The sequence below is a fragment of the Cibotium barometz genome, chromosome 39 (assembly GCF_041138505.1).
Source record: "Cibotium barometz isolate CiBa-2024 chromosome 39, ASM4113850v1, whole genome shotgun sequence".
Taxonomy (NCBI): Eukaryota; Viridiplantae; Streptophyta; class Polypodiopsida; order Cyatheales; family Cibotiaceae; genus Cibotium; species Cibotium barometz.
In genome coordinates, this window is record NC_141084.1 from 35,850,210 (window position 1) to 35,864,701 (window position 14,492).

The 14,492-nt window shown below is 42.9% G+C and overlaps 1 protein-coding gene across 1 annotated transcript; it reads right to left on the reverse strand.

The window, feature by feature from the left end:
• Nucleotides 1-223: 223 nt before the first annotated feature.
• Nucleotides 224-8,768, reverse strand: LOC147616034 (small ribosomal subunit protein uS3y-like). Its single transcript, XM_086778684.1, has 6 exons — nt 8,615-8,768; nt 8,373-8,520; nt 1,318-1,489; nt 1,177-1,231; nt 761-892; nt 224-655 (listed from the first exon to the last, which is right to left on the reverse strand). The coding sequence occupies exons 1-6, from the start codon at nt 8,645-8,647 to the stop codon at nt 491-493; spliced, it is 705 nt and encodes a 234-aa protein (XP_086634810.1). The 5' UTR covers nt 8,648-8,768; the 3' UTR covers nt 224-490.
• Between the last annotated feature and the right edge of the window lie 5,724 nt (nt 8,769-14,492).

A 14,492-nucleotide genomic window follows, 5' to 3' on the forward strand; every position in this document is an offset into this window, starting at 1 on the left:
TGACCTATGAATTCTTATGAAATTGAAAAGCCATAATGTAACCAATGTGATTCCAAGGAATCCCAATTTTCCTTCACTACATACCTGATGATATGATGGGAAAAAAATCTTTGATCTTCACTATCCATGTGTTCTAAATAATTCCATAAAGTTGGTCAACAAAGAGGACAAATATACATACCCACTGAGAAATTACTATCATTGCAACAATAGAGACCATACATTTACTAAATAAAAACCATTAATGATATCCACCAAAAAAATATGGAACACGAAACGATGCAATTGCTTGACCGTGAAGGATGGAAAACCATGAAAACTTGGGAAAGTAAATAGACTTCGCTGCTGAGGTTCATACCTCAAGTCTCTCTTCTTAAATACTATGACCATTGTTACATAATCAATGGAACCTCCATCCACCACAACATGAATAAAATTCTTCCCAGGAAGGAAGCCCATTAGTCTACCCTTGGCCTACATCATCTACAGATTATGCAGTGATAACCTCTTCCTTGCCAACAAGAGGCTTTGGAGCAAATTCTTCTTCCTCCTTCGGGTTATGAATGGTCACGTTATCAGGCAAAGGAATTGAAGGCCCTTGCTTCCCCTTGGGGTCCCAGTCCAGCATAATCTTTACCTTAATACCAAGTACTCCCTACAATAATAAGGATTAACTGTGAGGCACAGTGTACCCCAGCATATAATCAATCAAGTTTAACCTAACACTTGGAAAAGATGAATATGAGAAATGAGGACAGACCTGCCGCAACAACACATGACGAACTGCAGAATCGATGTACAGATTAACTGGATGGCCAGATGAAATCATGTAGCCATCTTTGAATTTCATGGATTTGGCACGCTGAGCTCTAAGCTTGCCACTAACAATGACCTGTATAAACATACAGAATCCAAAACTCCCAAATTACTGACTACAATCTATACACAGCATGCATTGCAGTGCAGAGAAATTTGCTATTGAGAGAGACAGAGAGAGAGAGAGAGAGAGAGGGGTTTCCTAACATCTGCAGAAGGCCAATAAGGCCTATTAGATGGAAAAAACTTGTAGTGTATATACAATGTATGATAGAAGAAGCATTCCCTATATGCTATTCTAAAAAATAAAGATATATTAAATGACTTCTGAACTAGAGAGAGAAAGAGAGATGCACTTACCTCACAACCCTTTGCACCACTCTCCATGATAAATCTCAGAACTCCATAGCAAGCTCTGAAGAAATCAACCAATCAATTAGAATTCCCATTAGCTGCCAATGCAATCATAAACACCACAGCAACTAGAGAGCACTTTGATACCTCCGGACAGCAAGACCACCTAAGAGTTTGTAACGCAGGGATTCTGCCTGCGCAATAGCACAGAGGCCACGGTTGTTCACCTTCTCAGCATACAATTCAACAGTTCCCTCGGGAAAACTGAACCTCTTCTGCACTAGTGATGTCAACTCCCTGATTCGTCTCCCCTTCTCTCCTGAAGACATAACGTTCAACCCCATGCTTCAGTAAAATTATTTTCTTTTTTGCAAGGAATTAGTAAGATTCTTTCCACGTCCAGAGTAGCCATAAACTGTTGTTTCCTGTTTCTGAGCACAACCTTCAAGCGTCCAGCAGTGATCATATCCTTAACTGGAGACAATCTGACATACAGTATGTCATGCCCTGTGAAATTGGTGCAACATAAGTGTGAGCATGGTGGTCAATGAGTAAGTTATATATTTAAATGTTCATATTTGGGTGCCCGGACAAAAAGGAAACATGTGTGGACAACCCCAAGTGTGAAGGGGACAAAGGAATTAAAACTTAAAAGGTTTTATAACCTTTGGTGAGGATTTATAACCTTTGGTGGCCCCTAAGCTATTTATGGGGGGCTACTCTACTTTTAGAGATTGGGAGCTAGCACGCCTCTCTCTCTATCACTTGCTTTTGGAAAAAAAGGGCTGGCAGGCAGCACTGGAGGCTGGCTTTGGAAAACAACTACAGAAGGGGAGGGGCTGGCTGATGCTACAGGCGCAGGTGCTCTCTCTCTCTCTCTCTCTCTCTCTCTCTCTCTCTCTCTGTGGTGACAGTCCGGCTGTAGGGAAAGTGGGCTAGATTGCTCACGGGCTGGACAGAGGGGCAGGAGCAACAGACTGCTGGCGGTCAGTTAGCAAGTGGGCATAAGGGTTGAACAGCAGGGTTGGCGGGCTGTTTACAGGCAGCGCACAGAAGTTGAACAGCAGGCCTGTGGCGGGCTGCTTGTAGGCGGCACACAGAAGCTGAACCGCCTTCTCTCTCCATCTCCCTCTCTTGCTTGGAAAGCTGGATGCATTCGGGCAGACTGTAGGCAGCACAGTCAACGGTTTATCTCTCTTTCTCTCTCTGGAGGAAGGTGGCACAAGGATTGCAGGTTTCTCCCTCTCTCTTTGTTGACAGTTCAAAGGGTGGAAACAAGGCAAGATCGTGGACTGATTTGGAAGAGTTTGCGGACTGTTTTCATGGCTGAGTTTGTGGCTATGTGCATGGTTCAGTCAGATGCATATTCAAGGCCTCACGGATGCACTGACTTAGCAGATTAGAGGAGATAACAGTGTGGTGTTCTTGGGACACAAAGCTGTGTGTAACCTCTATGCTAAGAGGTTTGGCAGATTGGACTTACAGACATACGAGCCATGAATGGCCATGTTGTAATCGTTTAAACTTTTCCATTGAAATTGAATAAAGAAATACCGAAAGGGGCGCCAAGCTTTGGGACCAATAGGAGTCGTTCTCTTTCATGTGTTTGAGCACTCTAGCTCCCATTTATTTGTTTTATTGGCTGGACTACAATCGGATTGGGTGACTGCTAGTCTACCGCACTTTGGTTTCTACCAGAGGCCGGTTTCAAGGTTCCGTTGCCGGGACCATCATCAACTTTCTTAAGGGGGTGAGCTCATGGTTGTCTGGAGGAAAGCCATTGCTGAAAATTTCAGCAAGATGTCAAACTCTAAAGATGACTATGTTTATGATGATGAGGAAGGGCAGGAGACCACTCCTGAGAGGACTGAATCCGAGGATGTACTTGCAGGAGAACAAGCTGCAAAAGATGTACGATATGAGGATGTAACGCAACCAGAAGACATGCCAAGTAAAGAGGAAGATGATGCCCAGTTTAAAGCTCGTTTGGCAAGGGCAGTGGATGTGCTTATGCAGCTCACACAAAGTGAGAAGTTTGCTGAATTTATAAGAGCCCCTTCTGAGCCTAAGAAGAAGAAGAAAGTGTGTTCTAGGAACCCACCTCAAGGCAATATTGGTGCCTTCCCACAGATCCTTCTTTTGGACAGTTTTCTAACATGCAGAACACTTATGGTGCAAACCCACAGAGTTCCTTTTTCGAACAGCCACCTATTCCGCAACAATCTATGCATCCATGCTATTTTGGCGGTGGTTCCGTGTTCCAATCTATGACTGGGGGTTACCCTCAGGGAGGCATGGGAATGCAAGGAAATTTTGGAGCTAATTTTCAGCCTGGTATGCAAGGCAATATGTATGGTGGTACGCAGTCCGGAATGCAAGAGAATATGTATGGAGGCATGCAGCCCAGAATGCAAGAAAACATGTATGGGGGCATGTAGCCTAGTATGCATAGTGGTATGTTTGGAAACATGGGAGGATGAGCAAGATTGCATGGTGTGGGAACTGGTAATGTTGACCCTATGATGGGCATGAATGCAAGGGGTAGCAATCTTGTAAGGCCACTTCCTTACAATAATCTAACGCCTATGGGTAAGGCGAAGGATTATAAGGAAGGGGGAGCTGCAGTGAAATTTGACACATTCAATGGGACCAAAGACAAGCTCAAGGCTCTTACCTTTTTACAGCAGTTTGATACTGCTTTTTCTAGTGAAAATTACACGGAATCCTTCAAGAACAATGCATTGCAGTGGTGGTCCACTCTTCTTTTGCAAGACATAGCACCATCTACTTGAGTACAAAATAAACAGGTGTTCTCTTCCGTGTGGCTCACATCTACATTTAAGGTGGATGTAATGACAGCATGGCATAAGTTGGATGCATCGAAATGTGAGAATCTTGAGGATTACAACAAGAAGTTTTGGGAAGCTTTACTCCCAGTTCCTTCTTATCGTGCAGTGCCATTGTCTGAGCAGGTTGAGAAGTATTGTTGTGGGTTGCTCAAGGAAGTGCGTGACTATTGCATAAAGACTCTGAGGAACAAATATGTCGCAGATGATAGAGAATGCCAGGACAAATGCATTACTCACTGGAGTTTCATCTGGATTCAAGGGCAGCAAAAGCACAAGCAAGAAACTGAAAAGTCGGGGCATGCTTCGCGTGATGCAACAGTGCCTGTAGAGAAGCGGTATAAGAAGTTACCAATGCCCAAGAGAACTCCTGAGGAGAGACAGGCTTTAATGGATGCTAAGATATGCTTTTTTTGTATCGAGGGACATATGTCTTTCAATTGTCCCAAAAGGACTCTGACATTAAAGAGGAGCCCAAGTCTAAGAAAGCAAAGCCTTCTGCAGGGTTAGTTCCTGATCTTGTTGGGGAATAGCCAGGTGGCGAGGAGACTGAGTTGTGCAAGACATGGGGCAAAGTTAGAGATTAGAATGCTTTGGTTTTCTTTGACACAGCTGCTAGAGCCAACTTTATCTTACCAGATTTGGCTGGCAGATTGGGAATCCGTGCACAGGAGATGGGCCTTTGTATGAGGCTAATATGGCTTGTCTTGGATATGCAGACCCCGTTATCCTAATTATTGGGAAGCTGAGGCTTCATGTGCAGGGTTATGTGGACAATGAGGAGTTCTATATCATGCCACTTGATGAATGTGATGTTTTGTTGGGTATGCCATGGTGTCATAGAGTACATGCGGTGGTGAATACGTATAACAGGAAGATTACTTTGACTCATAGAGGGAAAGAGCATATTTTGGATGTAAAGCTTAAAGGAGAATCTGTTCCTATTGTATCAGCTTCGACCATTTCATCAGTAATGAAAAAGCATCTTTCTGCGTACTTGGTTTTTATAAAGGATACAAAAGATGATGTGTCTAAATCTAATTTATCTATGTTAGATAAAGACAGGACTGATTTCCTACGTGAGTACCAGGATTGCTTTTCCGAGTCATTGCCAAGAGAACTTCCTCCGAAAAGACCAGAAGATCATGCTATTGATCTTATTCCAGGGAGTACCCCACCAAATAGACTGTCGTACCGTGTTAGTGTGCCCAACAAGAGGAAATTATGAGCCAGGTGCAGGAGTTGTTGAAAAAGGGATTGATTCAGCCTAGCTCGTCACCTTTTTGCTCACCTGTGTTCTTAGTGCAAAAGAAAGATGGTTCTTGGCGCATGTGTATAGATTACAAGGCGCTAAACAAGAACACCATCAAGAATCGATTCCCTATTCTGAGGATCGATGACATATTGGACCGCTTACAGGACTCCACGATCTTTAGTCGGATAGACTTGAAAAGTGGGTATCATCAAATACGATTAGACCCGAGAATGTGCATAAGACAACATTTCGGACCACCTTCGGACTATATGAGCTCTTGGTCATACCCTTTGGCTTGACAAATGCTTCCGCCACCTTTAACAAGATGATGGACAGGATAGCGTTTGTGGGCACATTATTTGATGACATGATTGTGCATTCACGGTCAAAGGAGGAGCATAGATCGCATTTGGCCACTGTGTTTGAAGAACTCCGGAAGCATGGTTGGTCATAAATGGCAAGAAGAGTGAGTTCTTCTTAGAAGAGATACACTTCTTATGTCTAAAGATGGAGTCCCTATGGATCTTTCGAAAGTGGAAGCAATTCTCAATTGGCCAGATTTGAGGACCGTGCAGCACGATGTACGCAGCTTTTTGGATTGTGTTCCTATTACAAGCGGTACATATGGTATTTTGCTGAGATTGCTTCGCCCCTTCATGCTTTAACAAAGAAGAAAACTCTGTTTCGATGGGTTGATCGAGAAATTGCAGCCTGTAAAAAGCTTAACGAAAAGCTTACTTCGGATCTCGTATTAGTGTTACTGGATCTCCGAAAAGCTTTTGTTGTCCAGTGTGATGCATGTGGGAACAGCATTGGGATAGTTCTCATGTAGGAAGGACATGTGATTGCTTATGAGAGTCGTATATTACAGAATGCCGAGAAGCATTTATAGGTTTATGAGAAAGAGATGCTGGCTATAATTCATGCTCTTTCAACATGGAAACATTATTTGCTTAGGACTGATTTCATTGTGCAGACAGATCATCAGACCTTGCGTTATGTCCTCACGCAAACTAAACTTTCTGAGAAGCATATGAGATGGCCAACTTTTTGTCTACGTTCCACTTTCAGATTGTACATGTGGAAGGCAAAAAGAATGTTGTGGCAGATGCTTTGTCACGCAAGCCACAGGTCTCAGCAATTTCACTTGCTTATCATCATGAGCTTGATGAGATGAAAGAACAGTATACCCAGGATGAGGATTTTGGCAAGATCTATGATGAGATGTCTGAGGATCAGCGGCATGATCATTATACTCTCAGGGATGGCTTTTTATTGATGCATGGTAGACTATGTGTTACCAGGGAGTTACGACTCAAGGTAATGATTGAAAGTCATGCTCCACCGTATGCAGGTCATAGAGATATTGATGCCACGGTAAAGGCAGTTGAGGCTTTCTTTTATTGGCCGACCTTGAGAAGAGATGTTGATGCTTTTGTTAGGCAATGCATCGTATGTCAGGTGAAGTATGGCCGTCAAAAGACACCAGGGTTACTTCAACCTTTACCTATTCCAAATAGACCATGGGAGAGCATTGCCATGGATTTTATATTTGATCTTCCGAGGACACAAACAGGGAATGATGGCATTTGGACTATCATATGCAGGTTCAGTAAGCAGGCTCATTTCCTTCCCGTGCGTAAGGAGATCAAAGTTGATCACATGGTGAAGTTATTCATGGCGAACATCTTCAAGTATCATGGCATGCCTTCATCTATCATTAGTAATTGTGATCCACGGATGACGAGTTTATTTTGGAGAGGGTTGTTTGATAACATGGGTACAACTCTCAAGTTTTCATCATCGTTTCATCCACAAACAGATGGGCAGTCGGAAGAGGCTAATTCCACAGTGTTAGATCTTCTCAAGTGTTATGTGTCAGAGCACAAGCAACAATGGGAAAAGTATCTTCCTTTGGTGGAGTTCGCTTATAACAACACCATCCATACCTCGACAAGCAAGGTGCCTTTTGAAATTATGGAAGGAGGGAAGAAGGTACCACCCATTTTGAACACAAAGGATAAGATCTTTGAGGCTGACTAGTATGTGGAGAACATGGAAGAAGCTTATAGGAGAGTTAAATTGGCAGTCCAAAAAACTCAGCACAAGCAAAAGAAGGCAGCAAACCGTCACAGACGTGCATTAGAGTTTGCATTGAGTGACTGGGTTCTTTTGCGATTAGAGAAAGCTAGGCTCAAAAAGATGAAGGGTAAAGAGCGCTTATTCCCTAAGTTGAGCATGCGCTATCATGGACCTTTTCAAGTATCGAAAAAGATTGGTGAGGTGGCCTATCGTTTGAAGCTACCAGATCACTGGAGGATTCACAATGCATTTCATGTGAGTCTACTTAGACGATCCTCTTTAAAACCAACCACAATCTTGATCTTGAGACCTAGAGGGATAGGGGTATGAAGCTTGCTTTAGTGGTATGCACAACATATGAGGATGAACTAGCATCAAGAGTTACCCCATATTAAAATTGCACTTTAAAGGTGCATTGAAATCATGATAAGATTAAACCTGAATGAAGACGTAGGGGCATCCTAATACTGACGGCCTTTCACATTCAGTGTAACAATTCCTGCTGTCAGAGAATTTCACAATAAGCGGAGGTGATCGACAGGAACCTCCCACGACCTGCCCTCCCACAAAGTACAAGTAACAAATGGGATCCTAGATTCACCCAAACCCTGCAGTGGCATTCTGACTTCATATTGATGCAATGGAATCACTGATTTGGCAGACCCCAAAAGTGCACCCTGGTATCACCCTGAACCTGACCCTAAAGAAGTACACATGCTAGCCACAAACGAAGCCCATCTATGTACCAAACAAAGAGGCATCTTGGTCGTACCATCACATTCAGTGGCATCTTGGTACTAACTCGGCATCATCCTGACCATAAACCTAAATCCTGCTCTAAACCTAACCCTACACATCCTGAACCTGATCGTAACCCTAACCCGGGTGCAAAGATCCGGAAAATCTTGTAATGAAGAAAAACTGGAATGCAGGCAAAATGGCTAAATCCTGCACATCCTAACCCTAACCCTAACCCAGGTACATCTTGATAAAAACCCCGAAAAGCCTGTAACACATACCGAGGACGTTCTGGGTTCGGGTAGCGCGGATGATGATCTCGGTGCGCATGGGCGTGACTCGAACCTCCACCCCCGAGTACCCATCTTCGGCCAGCTCCCTCATCAAGACCTCGTTCAGTTCCGCGAAAAACACACCATCCGCCACAAACTGCACACATACGGTCCCCCGTTGAATCGCCTCTGAGATCCCAAGAATCAATAGAAAAAACGACAGAGCGTGTGACCGTTTATCAATGGCTGACCTTGCGCTTCTTGCTCATCTGCTGCGTCGCCATGGATTAAGACGTCAGAGCGTCTCTGAGGCACGGTCGATAGAGAGCTCGCTCACACCGAGAGAGCCGGAGAAGGAAGCTCAACAACCCTAAAACGTCAAGAATTATTAAATAAAAAATTTATTTATTTTATTGCACAATTTTTTTTAGTGAAACCACTCCATCATTAATAAAAGTAATGTACAACATAGCTGTCCCACTTCATTAATAAAAGTAATGTACAATCATAGCTATCCCAAAGTGGGATAGCAAAGACTCAGATCAAAAACAGTGGGAAAATGTTAGCAGTCATCTCCTATTTGTACATTATCTCACAAAAAGCCTTTGTTGTGGGTGTGCCTGCCCTGTATCTTTTCTCATTTTTTCCCATCTCCCCGTATTTTTTTCCCCTGTTTTCTATGGTTGTGGGGCAGTAGATGCTGGCCGACTATGCTCAGTTCTAGCCAATTGGATTTTATCTAGCCCTGAGCAATTGGGACTATTGTCGACCTATTTTGGGGGCTGGCCCACCAGCAATCCTGGACCATATATAGTGCCCCCCACACTCCAATGTATTGGGTATTGTGTACCGGATCTTGTATATAGTGCAAAGTTTACACAACTTCACTCTCTCTCTTCTATGTTTTCTCTTCCACACATAGTTCAGCGTTTTCCATGCTAATTGATCTCTTGCATTTGCTCATCATCATGTTGGTGTCTTGCTACGTTGTGCTCTCAGCAGTTTGTCTCATATCCGCTGCGTATTCCAACAAAAAACACCTCAAGTTGCAAAAAGCAAGCTCTCCAAGATCATAAGATTCTCTAAGAGACTGGTAAAGTGATCTACGGAAGAAGGAGAAAGGGTTGACATGGACAACATGAAAAACCGGACATGGTAGATAGTCCAGAAAGCCCAAAATCTCGTCCAATCCAAGAAGATTACGTGCAATCAAGGGTGGTGGCAACACCACTTATTAATGTTATAACTCATGTGTAAGCACTAAAGACCTGAGAGGCCAATGGAGGACCATTAGCCAAATCTTCTACATGTATAATGGGAAGGAGAAGAAGAGTAAAGAAGAGACTCTGTAGTGGTGATTTAGGATGTTTCGAATGAGGGAACAGTCGATACTGCTACCACCGAGTCAAGCCAAGAAAATGTACTAATAAGGAAAAAAGAAGTGGTGACATGGAAAGAAGTCAAACTGGTTGAGGAACCCGGCCACTAAAGGAAGTGGGTGAGTACCCAAATGATCAGAAAGAGATCGAAAAACTAGAGGCTATACAAGCCCTAGTTCGAAAAAGCTAAAAAGAGGTTTAAGGAACAGCAGTCAGTAGGCGAGTCCGGCTACTGAAACAATCTATCTCGAGCAAAGCACCATGGGGGAAGTAAAATGGCAAAGGAGGGACCGACACACAAAAAAAAAAGGAGAAAAGAATGATTTGTTCTCAAGGATGTTTGACTCAACAAATCATTTGAGGAAGGAGGAGAATATCCCCTGTATGACTCAACAAATCCAATCCTAGAATCAAACAGTAATGATGTTTGGTTGGTAGGGCTAATAGCATTTCCCGATCAAAATGCCACTTGGCTAAGAGGAAACCCCTGACTGTGGACGGATTGAAAAGATTGGGTGGAAGGCAGAATGCAAGCCAATCCACCAACCAATGAGGAATTACTTTTGTCTCTCGAGGAGGATGTTGAAATGGTTGAAGGAATGGACGACATATCAAAAATTGTTCAAATTTCGATTAATCATATGGGAAAGTACTATGAGAGTAACTACACTAATGCAACACTTCCAATGGTGCATAAGGGTTATAAAGCTCTTGTGATCCTTGATGGTGGAGCTAGAGTAGGTATCATCAACACAAAGCAATGATAGCAAAAATGGGAAAAACCAGTCTTAGGAGCAGATGAACCACAATAGATGTCATGGAAAAGTGTGGATGAGGTGTTGGTCTCACCATGGTACACTTGATGAGACCATCGATGGTAAAAGTCCTTATGTGAGAGATACATTACTACTCTTTGAGTCACTTTGGGGGGCAATATGAGAGACTCAGGACATAAGATATCTACATCATGTGCGTTATTTGAATCCACACACATGGAAGAGGGGTGACGACTGCCAATGCAAGTTTGCACATGGGTTCGATTCCCAACGCGATGGGTGTTGCCTAGTTCAGAGAAAAGAGAGAGACTTTTGTGGTGTCAACTTCATTTTGTCGTTAATTACATAGCTTGATGTTTGTTTTCTTCGCTCTAGTATGCATTAGTTTCAAGTGTCATGTCTTGGAAGTGGCCTCATTAAGCAAGTGGGGAGTGAAGCCTTGCCATATCTATGGGCAATGACCATCTCTAGGTAGGATAAATTCCTACAAGGATGTCGATGTAGGGAGTGTTGAAATGCTTGAACTGTGTTCAGTGTTAAACTAGTAAAGACCAAACCTAACTAAGGTTAATGAGAGTGTGAATGTTGGCTAGGAACCAACCCTTTTTGGTGAAAGTAAGGACGTTGTGGAAATTCCCCTTTAGACCAAAGTGGGGGTTTTTGCTTAGGCGGGTTTCACAAGCGTCCGCGGACGTGTGCGCCACCCAAAGTTCATCCAATGCATACATGCCATGTACTGGACGCCTGCTTCTTCTATTCACACCCAAACCTCGTGTCCGGTAGGTGGCATGCCTAGTCGGACGCATTTCCGTGCATCGTGACCGATAGGGATGGCTCGCCCAAGCGCAAATCCCGTGCCTGCATGCTTTGCGGCATCAATCACGACCTCTCCTGCCTTCGCCTCGTCACACCTTGCTCCCGCCATCTCTGCATGCGAGTATAGGGCATTCTTTTTGTGGCCCCGTTTTGGTATGTTATATCTGCAGGCGGGCGGCATTTGTGAAATGGAACCTGGGAATGTCCACGGACGCAGCCAAAAAGTGTGCGCCCGCCTTGCCTGACATGCTACTGCATCCGCCGGACGCTTGTGAAACCCACCTTAATCTTCCAAAAGAGGGAAGTTAAAGAACAATTAGGGGAAAAAAGGTGGCTCATTGAGGAAAGAGGGCGGTGGCTGCCTTGAGGTGAATAGTGGTAGAGATAAAGCACATGGGAGGAGGGAAGAAATGCTCATGGAACTGAGGGTTAGTTAGAAATATGCTCTTAATGTATGTCAAATCTGACGTCTAGTTTGGAGGAGAGGCCATGTGTGAGGCAAAAGAACTAAGCTGCAAATGTTGTTTTGGGTAGCTTGTAATGCCGTGTAAATGCTATTTGCAACATAGTTGTCTTCTTTGAAGGCAGTATACTTGTATACCCTCACCTAATCCATCATCTCTGGTGCCCGACGGTTCGTAAGTTTTTGCGTGATTTCCAGTGTTGAGTTTGTTTAGAAGACGTTTGATATGGCTCAAATGATTATCTTCTTGGATGGATCTAGAGAGGATGCTGAGCTCTTTATGAAGGGTGTTGAGATCGATGTCTATCATCGTAACAGGGAAGCAGATGCAGATAAACTAAGATGTATAGAGCTGTACCTCACGGTGGCTGAGGCTAGTACTTGGTTCACCAAGTTCAGAAGAGGTCAGCCGGATGGGTGCAAATGAAGGAAGCCTTTCTGTTGCATTTTAGGCCCCATAAGCAGGCTGAGGTGTTGTGGGAAGAGGTCAAGGAACTACGACAAAGAAATGAAAGTGTATCTGAGTTTGTGACTTGTTTTTAGTCGTTGTGGTCCCCCGATTGGAAAGGGCATGCACTCCATGGGGAGGAGAACAAGCCCTTATGCAACCGATGTGACGAAGTGGTATCTTGGAGGGAGTCCATTGGTTCCATGACCGCATTCTAGCTTTTGGAATTGGCAATTGATTTGTGGATGATAGCACTTGGTGTGGCGTTCCATCCAATGGAAAACATCATGGCGAATTGCGTTTCATTAGTTTCTATTGAAGCCATCAATCATGTAATTTGGTGCACAGGTCATGAAGTTGTGACACTCTCTGTGGGGTTGACAGTTTTGGGGCAACTAAATAGAGGGTTGAAAAGTCAAACTCGATGAAAACTTTTGGTCAAAGTGGTACTTGACAGAGTTAGGGAAGCTCCTAAGCTTTGATTCAAGCTATAGATTACTTGATTGGGACCATTAGTTGGTGAGTCACGACCATTTCTGTCAGTCCGCCGAGCGACCGGAAATGACAATTTTGGGGGAGCTTTGATTGGTAGTCAACAGAGGTGGAAAATGGTGAACCTAATCCAAAATTTCTATCATGAGACCTATGGATAGAGTTAAAGCATTCCGTGGTCTATGCACCAAACCAAAGAACATGTAAAACAGAGCTCCAGTTTGCGGAGATATGATCGTTTTGGTACCGGTCACCTAAAATGGTAGTTTTTACTGGGGTACCGAAAAGTTGTCCAAAGGGTTCTGATTGGTTTTTGGTGTTTCAAATTGAATCCAGACAGAGTAGGAGGGTGGTGTGCTCTACATTTTTAGGGTAGGGTGATGGTTAATATCATAAGACTAAATTTATCATGTTACCTCTGTATGGTCTTATGATTTTGCTTCAACATAGCCATTGTTAAGAGTGTTAGCAGTCAGCTATTACTTAACGAGTGCTGCTTTGATTCAATGTCTGGGAAGGTTATGATAGATGGACATGATATAAAGGCTTACAGAGCTGAAGTGGCAAGTTTTACGACTGAAGTGGCAAGTTTTACAGCTGAAGTGGCTCAGCTGAAGTGGCTCAAAGCTCAAATTGGGTTCTGTAGAAACTGTTAGGAGTCCACACAAATTCAAAGAAGATGTTCAAAACAACTCAGCAATCACAACCCATCTAAAGCATGAAAGTCATATCCCATACAAAAGGCAAACCATGGGTGCCATAAAACAAGACGTCTCCATAATGACCACACTAGCAAAACCATTCTCATCAAAAGCTTTCACATCCATGATTTTATAACATTGATTCCTAAAACCCCCAAAAAAAGGCAAAACTTGTGTGCCATAAATCAAGACAAACCAAGTGTACGAAGACATTAGAGATATGCATAGAGCTTGTGAAATCCAAAAGAAACAAGATTCACAAAAATAATCCATAGACCAGACAATAGAATGACATACACTTGATTTTTGTTATAGATGATTCGTATAATTAAAACACTTCAAAATGTTACAAAAACCATAAGTATAGAAGTTTCCCCTTTACAAAACTTTACATATGCGTGATTTTCCAAGTTTAGATGCATTCATATTTTGGCTGCTCCAACCAATTCGTCAAGAACCTATGAGAATTTAGAAAGCAAGAAATGGAGAATGCATGACCAATGAACAAGAAGAAAACATATATTTTCACACAATGACTTATATGGAAGATAAATACTTTTTCTTGTTATCTTTAGCATTCCTTCACAAAGTTATTAAATATCTTGTAATCATTCTCATCTATTTCATACTTATTTTTTGTACAATCATATGTGAGGTCTGCCAAAGCAATGGCACTCTCGAAATCTATCATGTTAAGGTCTATCAAGTCATATGAAACCCATCTTGAGCCTTTTTCTCTTTGATACCAGCCAAGTTTCACTTCTACTCCTGATGGCTTATCCGAGAGGTTGAAGCCTCTCTTATACTCCACATAGGTCCTGCTAACCTTTCTTCTCATCTTTTGTACGTGACCCAAATACCAAGGATCTTTTGTCATCTTCTTTTTTGTTACAGAACTTGGTTTATGTTTCCTTGTAAGCTTGGCACTTGAATCCTCTTCTTGAAAGTACATAACACAATTTGACCCTATGCCAAATAATTTTTCATTTGATGTGGCATGAGACTTTTCTTCCTTTAAGTATTACACTCCTTGTCTAACCATTGTAAGCCTATC

Bases quoted from the DNA above. Each gene is read 5' to 3' on its own strand.
- LOC147616034 (XM_086778684.1), bottom strand. From the start codon at position 8,647: ATGGCGACGCAGCAGATGAGCAAGAAGCGCAAG. The intron at 1,490-8,372 runs GTATGTGTTACA...TTATGTCTTCAG, and splicing joins CCGAACCCAGAACGTCCTCG to GAGAGAAGGGGAGACGAATC. The intron at 893-1,176 runs GTAAGTGCATCT...ATGTTTATACAG, and splicing joins GTGGTGCAAAGGGTTGTGAG to GTCATTGTTAGTGGCAAGCT.